This window comes from Drosophila elegans, unplaced genomic scaffold (genome assembly GCF_018152505.1).
Source record: "Drosophila elegans isolate 14027-0461.03 unplaced genomic scaffold, ASM1815250v1 contig_684, whole genome shotgun sequence".
Lineage (NCBI taxonomy): Eukaryota > Metazoa > Arthropoda > Insecta > Diptera > Drosophilidae > Drosophila > Drosophila elegans.
In genome coordinates, this window is record NW_024546041.1 from 140753 (window position 1) to 156487 (window position 15735).

The 15735-nt window shown below is 35.9% G+C and overlaps 1 protein-coding gene across 3 annotated transcripts in view; it reads right to left on the bottom strand.

The window, feature by feature from the left end:
• The window catches only part of LOC108149572 (G protein-coupled receptor kinase 1), a 382291-nt gene that overhangs the window by 114852 nt on the left and 251704 nt on the right, over nucleotides 1-15735 (bottom strand). For 2 of the 3 annotated variants that reach the window (XM_041710001.1, XM_041710002.1), the window contains 2 exons: nucleotides 3413-3513; nucleotides 2886-3104 (listed from right to left, as the gene is read on the bottom strand). In XM_041710001.1, the coding sequence (XP_041565935.1) occupies nucleotides 2886-3104; nucleotides 3413-3513 (320 nt within the window). Of the gene's footprint in view, nucleotides 1-2885; nucleotides 3105-3166; nucleotides 3251-3412; nucleotides 3514-15735 lie in introns of those variants that run through there. The other variant, XM_041710003.1, reaches the window with a different exon arrangement.

Sequence of the window (15735 nt, forward strand, 5' to 3'; positions counted from 1 at the left end):
GTAATATGTCCATAAATATTCTTTGCGGTATTTTACTGTGTTTTTGAATTATTGTCCTTTTGTTTTTAATTATATTCAGGGCTAGATCTGTCGGTATACTCGGAAATAATGAAATTACGTCAAATGAAATTAAACTTTCATCGTCGCCAATATGTGTTGTTGATTTTGTCTTTGAATTCTTCTGAATTTTTGATGTTATATTTGGAGTCTATTGTTATGTTTTTAATATGTCAATTATGTATTTGCATAGTGCATAGGATGGTGATCCGATGGAGGAGCAGATTGGTCGTACAGGGGTTCCTTCTTTATGAATTTTGGGTAGTCCATATATTCGTGGTGGTAATGCTGTGGTGATTGTCAACTTATTTCTTTCGATCATTGAGATAAGTTCCATTTTTGATAGTCTGTCCACTATTTCGTTATTTTTTGTTTGTAGTCTAGAGGTGGGGTCTTTCCTTAATGTCCTGTATGTGTTTCTATCCTTTAATATGTCCTTCATTTTTTGGTTGTAGTCATCTTTGTTCATAGCTACCGTTTAGTTATCTTTGTTTGATTCACCATAGAAATAATACATATCATAAAAACACCCGTTTTGTAGTTCATTCGTATGTCTGTATACGGATGAACTTCAAAACGGACATTGACAATTGCGCTCATTTATATAGACTTTTACTAGGGAAGGACAAATTAGTTAACAACTCCACGACACCGGACGCAGACGTGTAAATTAAATGTATGTCAATGAAAATTGTTTTCTGTTTGTTAAGAATATTAAAATCGTTGTTATTATTTTATAGTTATCCTGAAGACGGTTGCCGAAGAGCATCCGAAATATATTGACAAATAACCAAAATTAAAAAATTGTGTTATTTTCTCAACATCCTGACCTCGAGCCGGTTTACAATTAATACATTTTTAAAAACATTAAAATTATGATTTACTTGCGTATATGTCTAAAAACATTGAAGCTATGATGATTTTCAGCTCAATAATTAGTTATTTTATATATTTTTATTATTTCTATGGGAGCTGTATGATATAGTCGTCCGATTTTGATCAAATTTAAACCGTAATTCTAAAATAATTAACCATGTCGAAGAACTTAAAAAAAATTAAAAAGCAGCATAGTTAAAATTTTTTTTTTTTTTTTCCGATTGTTTCTATGGGAGCTATTTGATATAGTCGTCCGATTTTGATGAAATTTAAACCGTAATTCTGAAATAATTAACATTCCTATATGTCGAAGAACTAAAAAAAATTTAAAAACAGCAAAGTTATAATTTCTTTTTTATTTATTTCTTTCGATTGATCCTATGGGAGCTATATGCTATAGTCGTCCGATCCGGCTCGTTCCGACTTATATACTACCTGCAATAGAAAGACAACTTTTGGGAAAGTTTCATGCAGATAGCTTTAAAACTGAGAGACTAGTTTGCGTAGAAACGGACGGACAAACGGACAGACTGACAGACGGACGGACAGGCGGACGGACAGACGGACTGACATACGGACGGACAGACGGTCATGGCTAGATCGACTCTCCTAGTGATGCTGATCAAGAATATACATACTTTTTAGGGTCGGAAATGCCTCCTTCACCGCGTTGTAAACTTCTGACTGAAATTATAATACCTTCTGCAAGAGTATAAAAAATTCAAAAGGTTTTTAATTATCTTTTCCGTACATTTTATATCGTTGGATTTTTTCTATAAGATTCACACCAATTGGTGTTTATTAAAAACAATGGTTTTCTAGAAGACACATGTTGTAATGAAGATGACGTGACAAAAAACAAGAATCAAATCTCTCCTCCTTCGCTGTTTTTGGTCCTTGGTATATGTATCAGTTTTTTGATTTATAAGGACAATAAAAATGTGATAAAATGTAGGTCACTGCTCATATTTGCCGTTTGAAGTTCGTGCAAAATAATTGATCTGCCAAATATTAGAAATATTTCGTTTTCGACAACAAAGTAAGCTTTTAATGGTTTTTCTTTTTAAATAAGTCTTTTATCCGAACTATCTCGCTTTTAATGCTGTGTGGTATACATATATATTTTTTTTCAATTTCAACGTTGTCCAGAATTCCCAATATAGGCCGTTGCCCAATATTACAATATGTTCTTGAGATCTTTTTTGTTAACTCATGGCTATTAGTTTTTATTTGGGTAAATATATCCAAAATAATTTCATTATTTTTTCGGCTTACTACAAATAAAGTATGTAAGAACTACAAAGACGCCTTATCCCATGTTTTATTTCTCTCAAAAATATTAACTAAAAAAACAAAATAAAGACGTTTTTAAAATATTTTAATTCTTGTAGTTCTCTTCTTTTCTTGCTTATCGTAGCTTTCACCTTCTTTACCGGCCAAAATCAGCCAGAGCCTATTGCTACAAGAAGCTCGTTTGGGACACTGATCTTAAAAGGTTAAGTGGTCTTAGCGTGAAAAAGTAGTAGGCTCATAGGACCTGTCTTGTATAGAGGAAACAACATATATAAACATTTTTTTCTTCGGTGCAACCACTAAAAGAGGTTTCGTTAGTGCAGACGGACCGGAAATCCGGACACAAAATTTCTTTGTGACCTTTATAAGTAAACTTGTAAAACCACAGAGGACAAAACAAAAACAAAAACAACACTGCGGCCTGGACAAACAAATCAAAAATAAAGGACTGCGAAATAACAAAAAAAAATTCAAGTTTCATTTGAAATATTCAAGTTTATTAATACTTATTTTTATAAAGTGCACCGATGGGTTAATACGGTTGTTACTTACCAAAGGTATTAAGAAATGTTTATATAAATATCTTAAGACTAAGAACAAATTTCAAAACAATTTAAAACACCACTATGGATAATGTTTAGCAAAACTTTTCAACTAACCTTTCAGATATGGTCAGCGAAAACATCTTGTAAAGGTCTTGATCCGTCTCGTTTAGTTTTATGCCCTTGGTGTCTTCCTCATCAAAAGATCCAATATCAAAGGCATCAGCGGCATTAACTTCTCCTCTTGGGGGCACCAAAGGCGGAATATATTTTTGAATGTAAACTTGGTGCCAGTCGATTCCACAAAAAAAATTATGCATTTTTACTTCATCAGCACTAAAAAAAATGAATTGTTAAATTAAGTAACGGAAAAAAACGATTTAATCGAGTTCACCGACTTTTAGATACCCGTTATTATGTCCACCAAATCCAAAATATATATTGGTTCATGTGTGTTTTTGGAAAATGTTCTACTTGCATTTCTATTGGGAGGAAGCCGTTAGACAATGTAAAATATGTACATGATGTCCCTTTACTAAACTTCGTCAAGCTTTTTAATTGCTTTACCAAACCGTTTACCTTTTGGTCGGTAGGGCTTGCGATTTTTATTTATTTATTTATAATAAAGTACATAATTGTCTTACCCATTTCCCATGCAGCCAAGTCGTTTAGGTACGTCTCTTTGAAGTAACAATTCCAACAAGTTCCTTAGTTCTACAGAAAATGATTCTGGAAGTTCTACGTTCTGCAAAATAAGTAATGTAGCAACTTTTCAATGTATAATATTTAAGCAAAAATAAAAAAAAACGCGCTAAAGAAACATATAGTCCTATTGTTAGAAATAACTATATTACAAGATTCAAAAGTGTATAATCTAATGGATGTACATTTTTTTATGATTCCAAATTGATAAGTAATATAAGCTCAATCAAAAGTTAGCAAAGCACACATCACCGGACCTTTAAATTATACTCCTTTTCTTAATCAGCATCACTAGGAAAATCGATTTTCTTAATTTTAAGGTTATCTGAATACAAATTGCTAAATTAGCAGGTATTATACAAGTCGGAAAGACCTGGAAACGACGACTATATTATACAGTTCCCATAGGAAAAATCGGAAAAATAGAACGGGTGAACGTTTTTAAAACAGTTTTTTATTGAATAGAAAGGAAAGGTACAGATCAATGGACTTTTGGAAAATAATAGTTTATAGAACTGCAAGTGGATATGCACAGTACTTAAGGACGCAGCTTGGCACCACATCCGTAACTTGGGAAAGGACATACTTATCTATGATAGTCTGCGTAAAACTTCGCATCCATCTATCAAGGGAATGAATAAAGAATCTGTGTGGGGTAGATGAAAGGAATAACTAACACAAGAACTGAGATGTGTTGAGTTTACTAATTTCATGATCCAAATGATCAGTTCGATTCCAGTATTTACAAACTTTTAATACAGTTTGGTATTAACATTTCTTAGCATTAGCATTAACTGAGCAGCTAAAACGAATGACACTATGGAGGTAATCTGTAAGCCACAGCTATTTAAAACAGAACCATCCTCTCAGTGACTAATAAAACGCCTATACAAATAAAGATCTCTTGTTGTGCAGAAGTCAAGATGAAGATTAGTAAACAAATTTAGCAGGCTCAGCAGAAAGCGTTGGACCAATTAAACAAAAACAGTTTTTACAAAAGTTATCAAGTCAGCGACAAAGTTTTATTAAAATCAAAAAACAAAAAGCAAATTATAAAAAGCCGTCTTCACTGTGCTCTGAAGAAGTGATTGAGAACGGTAAAAGTTGCAAAGGGAGGGTTCTCCAAAAGGACACTTCTTGTTTTAGGTTAAGACATTGAACCTCTGTTCTGACTCTCTTATTTTCGATGACTACTGCTTTAAAACTAACCGACTTCTCAATGTGCCACGAATTCATTAAACTAATTTTGCTTCATATAAACTTAATATACCGTTTAAAGTTGATTATCTTAAAATCTTTTTTATTATTATCTTCTTTAAAAAAAAGAATTCGAAAACTTGTTGTTTGCCCATTGCTGCAGGTAAAAGCACCATTTACTTGCAATATCTTTCTTTCAGAAATTAACGTCAAGGCGGATATTATATATGAATAGTTTTTCACTTAGCTCGGCTTTATATTTTTAACATTCTTAAGCATTCCGTATGCATATAAGTAAAGTTTTTCCATTCGTATCTGGCATTAAATGTATACTGACAAATGTTTTTAAAGATGTCTGTGGATAAAACAACTGAACTGTTGTGGCAGTTACCTGTTTAAGGAGTACACCAAGTCACATATGGGACTCAAAAGACCGAATTTCGGTCAGACGAAGTGTAAATAACTCCAGGAACTCGTCTGATTGTTATTAATAGATTTAACACTTTTATATGATTCAAACCGTTTATTGTATGCCTTTGTCTCAATTTTTAAGAGTGTTTTTTGCGCTTGTCGTCTGGCTTGTATAATGGCTTGACAAAAAGTGAAGTCAGTTTTAATGAAGTGGCAACCTTCTTACAAGAACGATAAATAAAAAATAAAGGGGGTCACACTTCCGATATAATTCGTTGATATTTAAGTAAAAACAATGTCAACATCTTCCTCCCAAGTATTGGAGTAGTACATAACTTTAATATAGACGACGGCAATAGCTAGAGTTCACAATTGGGTTTCACATCTAGCTTAATTAATTTTACAGTAGGTCTCTTATATGTATTATTTTTAATCTTAATTTTAACAATTAGTACACGCCCATCTTTGGATGGATTGGATGGATTTTAACAACTATACCTATTGGCCATTTCCAGGCAAGTAAGATTCCATCAACAAAACTACAGCACCTTCTTTTAAAACAATATATAAAAATAAGAAATTGTCTGCATTCCTTTTTCCATTTTAGCCAAAAAATGTCCGGTAGTCTTTGCGGCAATTTCCACATATTTTAAAGTCTCAAGTAAATATCTGTAGTGTTAGTATAAAAGGATTCTCGACAGTTGGGACCAATTAACAAGTCGTTTGTTGTTAATGTTTCAGACAGAGAATCAGAAGGCACAAATAAAAGTGGTCTACTGTTCATCATAAGCTCGATTCCACAAAACAGCGTTTTTAAAGTGTACTCTTTTGGATAATTTTCTTTTAGAAGAACTCCAAAATATTTCTCAACAGATTGTATGAGCCTTTTCCAGGCTCCTCCCAGCTGAGGGGACAAAGGCGAGTTAAAATACCACGTGCAGTCTTTTGTTGTTAGAAACTGTGTATTTTTGTCATCTGGCCATTCTTCTACGATTTCTTTTATGTGTTTGTCAGCTCGCCTAAAATTGGCACCATTGTCTGAATATAATTCTGTCGAAAATGCACGCCAAATTGCCGAAATACATGCATAAACGCATTGCATGATAAGTCTTCAGCTATCTCAAGATGCACCGCCCGTGTTGCCATGCATGGAAACAGTTTGGAAGCTTACCAATTAATGGAACTTGCGGTTAAGCTTTTCTGTTTTTACAATGCTGACAATTTGTAATTACGTGTTTAACTGTATTTCTACATTTTGTAATCCAAAACCTTCCACGGATATTGGCAATTACAGTTTCTAATCCTATAGGATGATCTCTACTTAAGATAATTGGATTTTTAAAATCAATACACATTTTTTCGTCAGCTTAGTTATTTAGCCTACCTCTGAGTCTCAGAAAAATATCGCTAGAACCCAAGCTGTAGTTCTTAAAAATCTCATCCAATTGGAGAATCTTGTGACGTCTGGCAAAATATACAACTGCTTTTGCACTGTAGTTACATTTACAAATTCCCTATCACGTGACTCACCTCACTCGAATTTGTTAATTCTTGTATTTTGAGACTTTTTATGTTTGTTTTCAGCCAATTTAAAACAATTTCTGAGTCTGTCCACAAAAAAGTTGAGTCTATTCTGAGATTCAGTGTTTCCTTAACAACTTTGCTAAGCCTAGCTCCTTATCAAGGATCCTTGTAGTTCCAGTCTTGGAATCGTTATTGGTTTGAGTGGTGCTACATGCGACTTAGCTATCAGAATGCTCTCAACTTGGTTTTTACCCTCGAAGCGTAAATATGCGCACCTTGCGTATGCGTACTTTAAGGCGTCGTAAAATATATGTCGCTGAATAATATTTATGGGAAAAGAAGTCATCTGTCTTGTTAAAATCGCTTATCTTATTTAAGCTGTTACACAAAGTCTTTCAAATTTCAAACTGATCATCTGTAATAAAATCATCTCAATGGCTGCCGCTGTAAAATAATTTTGTTTGATATTAATAAGTTTGAAAGGAACCCTAACGAATCCAAAATTGACATAGTTATTTTTAAAATTTCTCGCTTATTGTTGAGAAGTTTTGAATTTGGTTTAGAAAATTTTAAACTGTATGTAAATATGTCTTTTTGTGATTCCAAAATAGTCATAAAACCAGCTCTTATTTTAAATTCTTTTCTTTAATTTGCGATGGTGTGCTGTTTGCGATCTGTTTTAAAACTTCTGGAGAATTCGATAACCAATTCCTCATTTTGACTCCACCTGTCTTGTGTACAAGTAAAGAAGTTACCCTCGCGCTGTGCTAGCAGGTGAATTGCTGTCATATACTGTCGCTCGCTCCCAATGCGAGAGCAGCATTATCACGTATGCTAAGTCGGCTGGCCGACTACACTTGGTAGCTTATGCTCATTTCTTTATCTCTCTCTCTCTCTCTCTCTAAGCATAATCTCCCTTCATAGCATAGTTTAAGTATACTTATTTTTGTAACCTAGTTTTAATTGTTCTTGGCACGTAAAGCAAGCAGAAGCTTGAAATAAACTTCTACACCAGCTATAGCTAATATTCTTTTTTATTGTTGCTAAGCCACAAGGCTAGTAAGATCTAGTGGATCACATTTTTTTTTTTTGTTTAAAGCAGCAGCGTGGAAACGTACAGTTTAGTGTCTTTGAGGCAGTTCGAAAAGCTCTTGCAATTCGCCGCTCTTTCCCCTTATCTTTAATTTGCTTCGTTCTCTTTTTTTGTGTTAAAGAAACAGTGATTTTCATGAGCTGGGTTGATTCGTATAGAGAGGTTAGGAGCGAGTACGAAAGTGACGATAGTGTTGAATTGGAAGATAATAAATATTTGGAAAAAAAAGCCAACATGAACGCTAACGAGGTGAATGCGCTTTTGCCAATGCCTTAGCCAATCAAGAGGCAATCTTTCAGGCGCGTTTAAATGAAATGCAAAGGCAATTGAAAGAATTACGTGTGGAGGCGCCACACGTTGAAACGTACCAACGGATTTCAGTAGACCCAGCGGTGAGGTGCGACATCCCGCTTGACATTTTCAAATCTATCCCAGACTTTAGTGGCGTGCAAGATGAGTATGTGGCGTGGAGGCAATCAGCCACAGACGCATACGAACTCTTCGCACCTTTTAGTAGTAGCTGTGCATATTATCAGGCAGTCACGATAATTAGGAATAAAATTAAGGGTCCGGCAAGAGCATTGTTGGTGTCACACAACACCGTGCTCAATTTCGATGCTATTATAGCCAGATTGGACTGCACGTATGCAGATAAGACTTCCTTGCGTCTTCTGCGGCAGGGATTAGACATGGTAAGGCAAGGCGATTCGAGCCTAATGCAGTACTATGATGAGGTGGAAAGGAAGTGGACTCTCGTAACCAATAAAATCGTTATGTCCCACGAGCCTCAGGCAGCAGCATTGCTCAACCAAGAGGTCAAAGTCGATGCGCTGCACGCGTTTATATCAGGATTAAAAAAGTCTTTAAAATCGGTAGTATTTCCAGCTCAGCCAAAAGACTTGCCAACCGCTTTGGCATTGGCTAGAAAAGCAGAAGCCAGTATTCAGCGTAGCGTATTTTCGGCTTCGTACGCCAAAGCTATAGAGGAAAAGGCTCAAGGGATTGAAAAAGTCGTTCACAGGCTAGGCATGGCAAAAACTTCAGGGACAAACGGGGTCATGGCCATGAAAGAAACCCTCATTTTGTCAAGAAACAGCAGCAAGGCAGCGATGAACAAGAAAAAAATGTTGTTGTTACCCAAGTTCAAAGCCCAGAGCCAATGGACATAGACTTGTCCTCCAAATTTAGGCAGCGCACTGATTTCGGGAAACCTCAGTCTAATACTGTACAAACCTACAAGAGACGAGACTCCTCCGAGCGTATGACTGGTCAAAGTCGTCAGAGATTGAATAATATCAATCAACAAGCCCAAGAGCAGGACACCCAGAAGTACGGGGAGGTGGCTTCAGCGGCAGCTGCAGCTATTGTTGACGACCTTGAGTCGGATAGTGAACGTGACTCACTTAATATTTAAGTGCACGCTCCCGGTTGCCTTTTGTCGAGAGGCAACTGGCTGGTAGGAAATTAAGAATACTGATTAACACTGGAGCGGCGAAAAACTATATTAAGTCTATAAGTGGCCTTAAAAGTATAGTTCAAGTCGACTCTCCATTTACCGTTAGTTCAATACACGGTTCTAACGCCATCCGGCAAAAGTGTCAGATGCATATTTTTGGAGTTAAAACTCCTTTCCAAAAGGACACTTCTTGTTTTAGGTTAAGACATTGAACCTCTGTTCTGACTCTCTTATTTTCGATGACTACTGCTTTAAAACTAACCGACTTCTCAATGTGCCACGAATTCACTTAACTAATTTTGCTTCATATAAACTTAATATACCGTTTAAAGTTGATTATCTTAAAATCTTTTTTATTATTATCTTCTTTAAAAAAAAGAATTCGAAAACTTGTTGTTTGCCCATTGCTGCAGGTAAAAGCACCATTTACTTGCAATATCTTTCTTTCAGAAATTAACGTCAAGGCGGATATTATATATGAATAGTTTTTCACTTAGCTCGGCTTTATATTTTTAACATTCTTAAGCATTCCGTATGCATATAAGTAAAGTTTTTCCATTCGTATCTGGCATTAAATGTATACTGATAAATGTTTTTAAAGATGTCTGTGGATAAAACAACTGAACTGTTGTGGCAGTTACCTCAAAAGACCGAATTTCGGTCAGACGAAGTGTAAATAACTCCAGGAACTCGTCTGATTGTTATTAATAGATTTAACACTTTTATATGATTCAAACCGTTTATTGTATGCCTTTGTCTCAATTTTTAAGACTGTTTTTTGCGCTTGTCGTCTGGCTTGTATAATGGCTTGACAAAAAGTGAAGTCAGTTTTAATGAAGTGGCAACCTTCTTACAAGAACGATAAATAAAAAATAAAGGGGGTCACACTTCCGATATAATTCGTTGATATTTAAGTAAAAACAATGTCAACATCTTCCTCCCAAGTATTGGAGTAGTACATAACTTTAATATAGACGACGGCAATAGCTAGAGTTCACAATTGGGTTTCACATCTAGCTTAATTAATTTTACAGTAGGTCTCTTATATGTATTATTTTTAATCTTAATTTTAACAATTAGTACACGCCCATCTTTGGATGGATTGGATGGATTTTAACAACTATACCTATTGGCCATTTCCAGGCAAGTAAGATTCCATCAACAAAACTACAGCACCTTCTTTTAAAACAATATATAAAAATAAGAAATTGTCTGCATTCCTTTTTCCATTTTAGCCAAAAAATGTCCGGTAGTCTTTGCGGCAATTTCCACATATTTTAAAGTCTCAAGTAAATATCTGTAGTGTTAGTATAAAAGGATTCTCGACAGTTGGGACCAATTAACAAGTCGTTTGTTGTTAATGTTTCAGACAGAGAATCAGAAGGCACAAATAAAAGTGGTCTACTGTTCATCATAAGCTCGATTCCACAAAACAGCGTTTTTAAAGTGTACTCTTTTGGATAATTTTCTTTTAGAAGAACTCCAAAATATTTCTCAACAGATTGTATGAGCCTTTTCCAGGCTCCTCCCAGCTGAGGGGACAAAGGCGAGTTAAAATACCACGTGCAGTCTTTTGTTGTTAGAAACTGTGTATTTTTGTCATCTGGCCATTCTTCTACGATTTCTTTTATGTGTTTGTCAGCTCGCCTAAAATTGGCACCATTGTCTGAATATAATTCTGTCGAAAATGCACGCCAAATTGCCGAAATACATGCATAAACGCATTGCATGATAAGTCTTCAGCTATCTCAAGATGCACCGCCCGTGTTGCCATGCATGGAAACAGTTTGGAAGCTTACCAATTAATGGAACTTGCGGTTAAGCTTTTCTGTTTTTACAGTGCTGACAATTTGTAATTACATGTTTAACTGTATTTCTACATTTTGTAATCCAAAACCTTCCACGGATATTGGCAATTACAGTTTCTAATCCTATAGGATGATCTCTACTTAAGATAATTGGATTTTTAAAATCAATACACATTTTTTCGTCAGCTTAGTTATTTAGCCTACCTGAGTCTCAGAAAAATATCGCTAGATAATAGCAAATGTAAAACATTTAAACTGCTTGAAGTTGACACACGTTCGTTGCGTTTAAGTTTTTTAGTTCCTGATGGTAACAATCTCGTTGTATACTTAAAAAAATCAACATTTCTGTTTTGGAAATTTCTTCGACCGATAGCTCTCATTTGATAAAGGTCTTACTTGGCTTTAGTTTTGTTAAAAAGCTAAGAACCCAAGCTGTAGTTCTTAAAAATCTCATCCAATTGGAGAATCTTGTGACGTCTGGCAAAATATACAACTGCTTTTGCACTGTAGTTACATTTACAAATTCCCTATCACGTGACTCACCTCACTCGAATTTGTTAATTCTTGTATTTTGAGACTTTTTATGTTTGTTTTCAGCCAATTTAAAACAATTTCTGAGTCTGTCCACAAAAAGTTGAGTCTATTCTGAGATTCAGTGTTTCCTTAACAGCTTTGCTAAGCCTAGCTCCTTATCAAGGATCCTTGTAGTTCCAGTCTTGGAATCGTTATTGGTTTGAGTGGTGCTACATGCGACTTAGCTATCAGAATGCTCTCAACTTGGTTTTTACCCTCGAAGCGTAAATATGCGCACCTTGCGTATGCGTACTTTAAGGCGTCGTAAAATATATGTCGCTGAATAATATTTATGGGAAAAGAAGTCATCTGTCTTGTTAAAATCGCTTATCTTATTTAAGCTGTTACACAAAGTCTTTCAAATTTCAAACTGATCATCTGTAATAAAATCATCTCAATGGCTGCCGCTGTAAAATAATTTTGTTTGATATTAATAAGTTTGAAAGGAACCCTAACGAATCCAAAATTGACATAGTTATTTTTAAAATTTCTCGCTTATTGTTGAGAAGTTTTGAATTTGGTTTAGAAAATTTTAAACTGTATGTAAATATGTCTTTTTTGTGATTCCAAAATAGTCATAAAACCAGCTCTTATTTTAAATTCTTTTCTTTAATTTGCGATGGTGTGCTGTTTGCGATCTGTTTTAAAACTTCTGGAGAATTCGATAACCAATTCCTCATTTTGACTCCACCTGTCTTGTGTACAAGTAAACAAGTTACCCTCGAGCTGAGCTAGCAGGTGAATTGCTGTGATATACTGTCGCTCGCTCCCAATGCGAGAGCAGCATTATCACGTATGCTAAGTCGGCTGGCCGACTACACTTGGTAGCTTATGCTCATTTCTTTATCTCTCTCTCTCTCTCTCTAAGCATAATCTCCCTTCATAGCATAGTTTAAGTATACTTATTTTTGTAACTTAGTTTTAATTGTTCTTGGCACGTAAAGCAAGCAGAAGCTTGAAATAAACTTCTACACCAGCTATAGCTAATATTCTTATTTATTGTTGCTAAGCCACAAGGCTAGTAAGATCTAGTGGATCACATTTTTTTTTTGTTTAAAGCAGCAGCGTGGAAACGTACAGTTTAGTGTCTTTGAGGCAGTTCGAAAAGCTCTTGCAATTCGCCGCTCTTTCCCCTTATCTTTAATTTGCTTCGTTCTCTTTTTTTGTGTTAAAGAAACAGTGATTTTCATGAGCTGGGTTGATTCGTATAGAGAGGTTAGGAGCGAGTACGAAAGTGACGATAGTGTTGAATTGGAAGATAATAAATATTTGGAAAAAAAAGCCAACATGAACGCTAACGAGGTGAATGCGCTTTTGCCAATGCCTTAGCCAATCAAGAGGCAATCTTTCAGGCGCGTTTAAATGAAATGCAAAGGCAATTGAAAGAATTACGTGTGGAGGCGCCACACGTTGAAACGTACCAACGGATTTCAGTAGACCCAGCGGTGAGGTGCGACATCCCGCTTGACATTTTCAAATCTATCCCAGACTTTAGTGGCGTGCAAGATGAGTATGTGGCGTGGAGGCAATCAGCCACAGACGCATACGAACTCTTCGCACCTTTTAGTAGTAGCTGTGCATATTATCAGGCAGTCACGATAATTAGGAATAAAATTAAGGGTCCGGCAAGAGCATTGTTGGTGTCACACAACACCGTGCTCAATTTCGATGCTATTATAGCCAGATTGGACTGCACGTATGCAGATAAGACTTCCTTGCGTCTTCTGCGGCAGGAATTAGACATGGTAAGGCAAGGCGATTCGAGCCTAATGCAGTACTATGATGAGGTGGAAAGGAAGTGGACTCTCGTAACCAATAAAATCGTTATGTCCCACGAGCCTCAGGCAGCAGCATTGCTCAACCAAGAGGTCAAAGTCGATGCACTGCACGCGTTTATATCAGGATTAAAAAAGTCTTTCAAATCGGTAGTATTTCCAGCTCAGCCAAAAGACTTGCCAACCGCTTTGGCATTGGCTAGAAAAGCAGAAGCCAGTATTCAGCGTAGCGTATTTTCGGCTTCGTACGCCAAAGCTATAGAGGAAAAGGCTCAAGGGATTGAAAAAAGTCGTTCACAGGCTAGGCATGGCAAAAACTTCAGGGACAAACGGGGTCATGGCCATGAAAGAAACCCTCATTTTGTCAAGAAACAGCAGCAAGGCAGCGATGAACAAGAAAAAAATGTTGTGGTTACCCAAGTTCAAAGCCCAGAGCCAATGGACATAGACTTGTCCTCCAAATTTAGGCAGCGCACTGATTTCGGGAAACCTCAGTCTAATACTGTACAAACCTACAAGAGACGAGACTCCTCCGAGCGTATGACTGGTCAAAGTCGTCAGAGATTGAATAATATCAATCAACAAGCCCAAGAGCAGGACACCCAGAAGTACGGGGAGGTGGCTTCAGCGGCAGCTGCAGCTATTGTTGACGACCTTGAGTCGGATAGTGAACGTGACTCACTTAATATTTAAGTGCACGCTCCCGGTTGCCTTTTGTCGAGAGGCAACTGGCTGGTAGGAAATTAAGAATACTGATTAACACTGGAGCGGCGAAAAACTATATTAAGTCTATAAGTGGCCTTAAAAGTATAGTTCAAGTCGACTCTCCATTTACCGTTAGTTCAATACACGGTTCTAACGCCATCCGGCAAAAGTGTCAGATGCATATTTTTGGAGTTAAAACTCCTTTCCAAAAGGACACTTCTTGTTTTAGGTTAAGACATTGAACCTCTGTTCTGACTCTCTTATTTTCGATGACTACTGCTTTAAAACTAACCGACTTCTCAATGTGCCACGAATTCATTAAACTAATTTTGCTTCATATAAACTCAATATACCGTTTAAAGTTGATTATCTTAAAATCTTTTTTATTATTATCTTCTTTAAAAAAAAGAATTGGCAAACTTGTTGTTTGCCCATTGCTGCAGGTAAAAGCACCATTTACTTGCAATATCTTCCTTTTAGAAATTAACGTCAAGGCGGATATTATATATGAATAGTTTTTCACTTAGCTCGGCTTTATATTTTTAACATTCTTAAGCATTCCGTATGCATATAAGTAAAGTTTTTCCATTCGTATCTGGCATTAAATGTATACTGACAAATGTTTTTAAAGATGTCTGTGGATAAAACAACTGAACTGTTGTGGCAGTTACCTGTTTAAGGAGTACACCAAGTCACATATGGGACTCAAAAGACCGAATTTCGGTCAGACGATGTGTAAATAACTCCAGGAACTCGTCTGATTGTTATTAATAGATTTAACACTTTTATATGATTCAAACCGTTTATTGTATGCCTTTGTCTCAATTTTTAAGACTGTTTTTTGCGCTTGTCGTCTGGCTTGTATAATGGCTTGACAAAAAGTGAAGTCAGTTTTAATGAAGTGGCAACCTTCTTACAAGAACGATAAATTAAAAATAAAGGGGGTCACACTTCCGATATAATTCGTTGATATTTAAGTAAAAACAATGTCAACATCTTCTTCCCAAGTATTGGAGTAGTACATAACTTTAATATAGACGACGGCAATAGCTAGAGTTCACAATTGGGTTTCACATCTAGCTTAATTAATTTTACAGTAGGTCTCTTATATGTATTATTTTTAATCTTAATTTTAACAATTAGTACACGCCCATCTTTGGATGGATTGGATGGATTTTAACAACTATACCAATTGGCCATTTCCAGGCAAGTAAGATTCCATCAACAAAACTACAGCACCTTCTTTTAAAACAATATATAAAAATAAGAAATTGTCTGCATTCCTTTTTCCATTTTAACCAAAAAATGTCCGGTAGTCTTTGCGGCAATTTCCACATATTTTAAAGTCTCAAGTAAATATCTGTAGTGTTAGTATAAAAGGATTCTCGACAGTTGGGACCAATTAACAAGTCGTTTGTTGTTAATGTTTCAGACAGAGAATCAGAAGGCACAAATAAAAGTGGTCTACTGTTCATCATAAGCTCGATTCCACAAAACAGCGTTTTTAAAGTGTACTCTTTTGGATAATTTTCTTTTAGAAGAACTCCAAAATATTTCTCAACAGATTGTATGAGCCTTTTCCAGGCTCCTCCCAGCTGAGGGGACAAAGGCGAGTTAAAATACAACGTGCAGTGCAGTGTTGTTAGAAACTGTGTATTTTTGTCATCTGGCCATTCTTCTACGATTTCTTTTATGTGTTTGTCAGCTCGCCTAAAATTGGCAC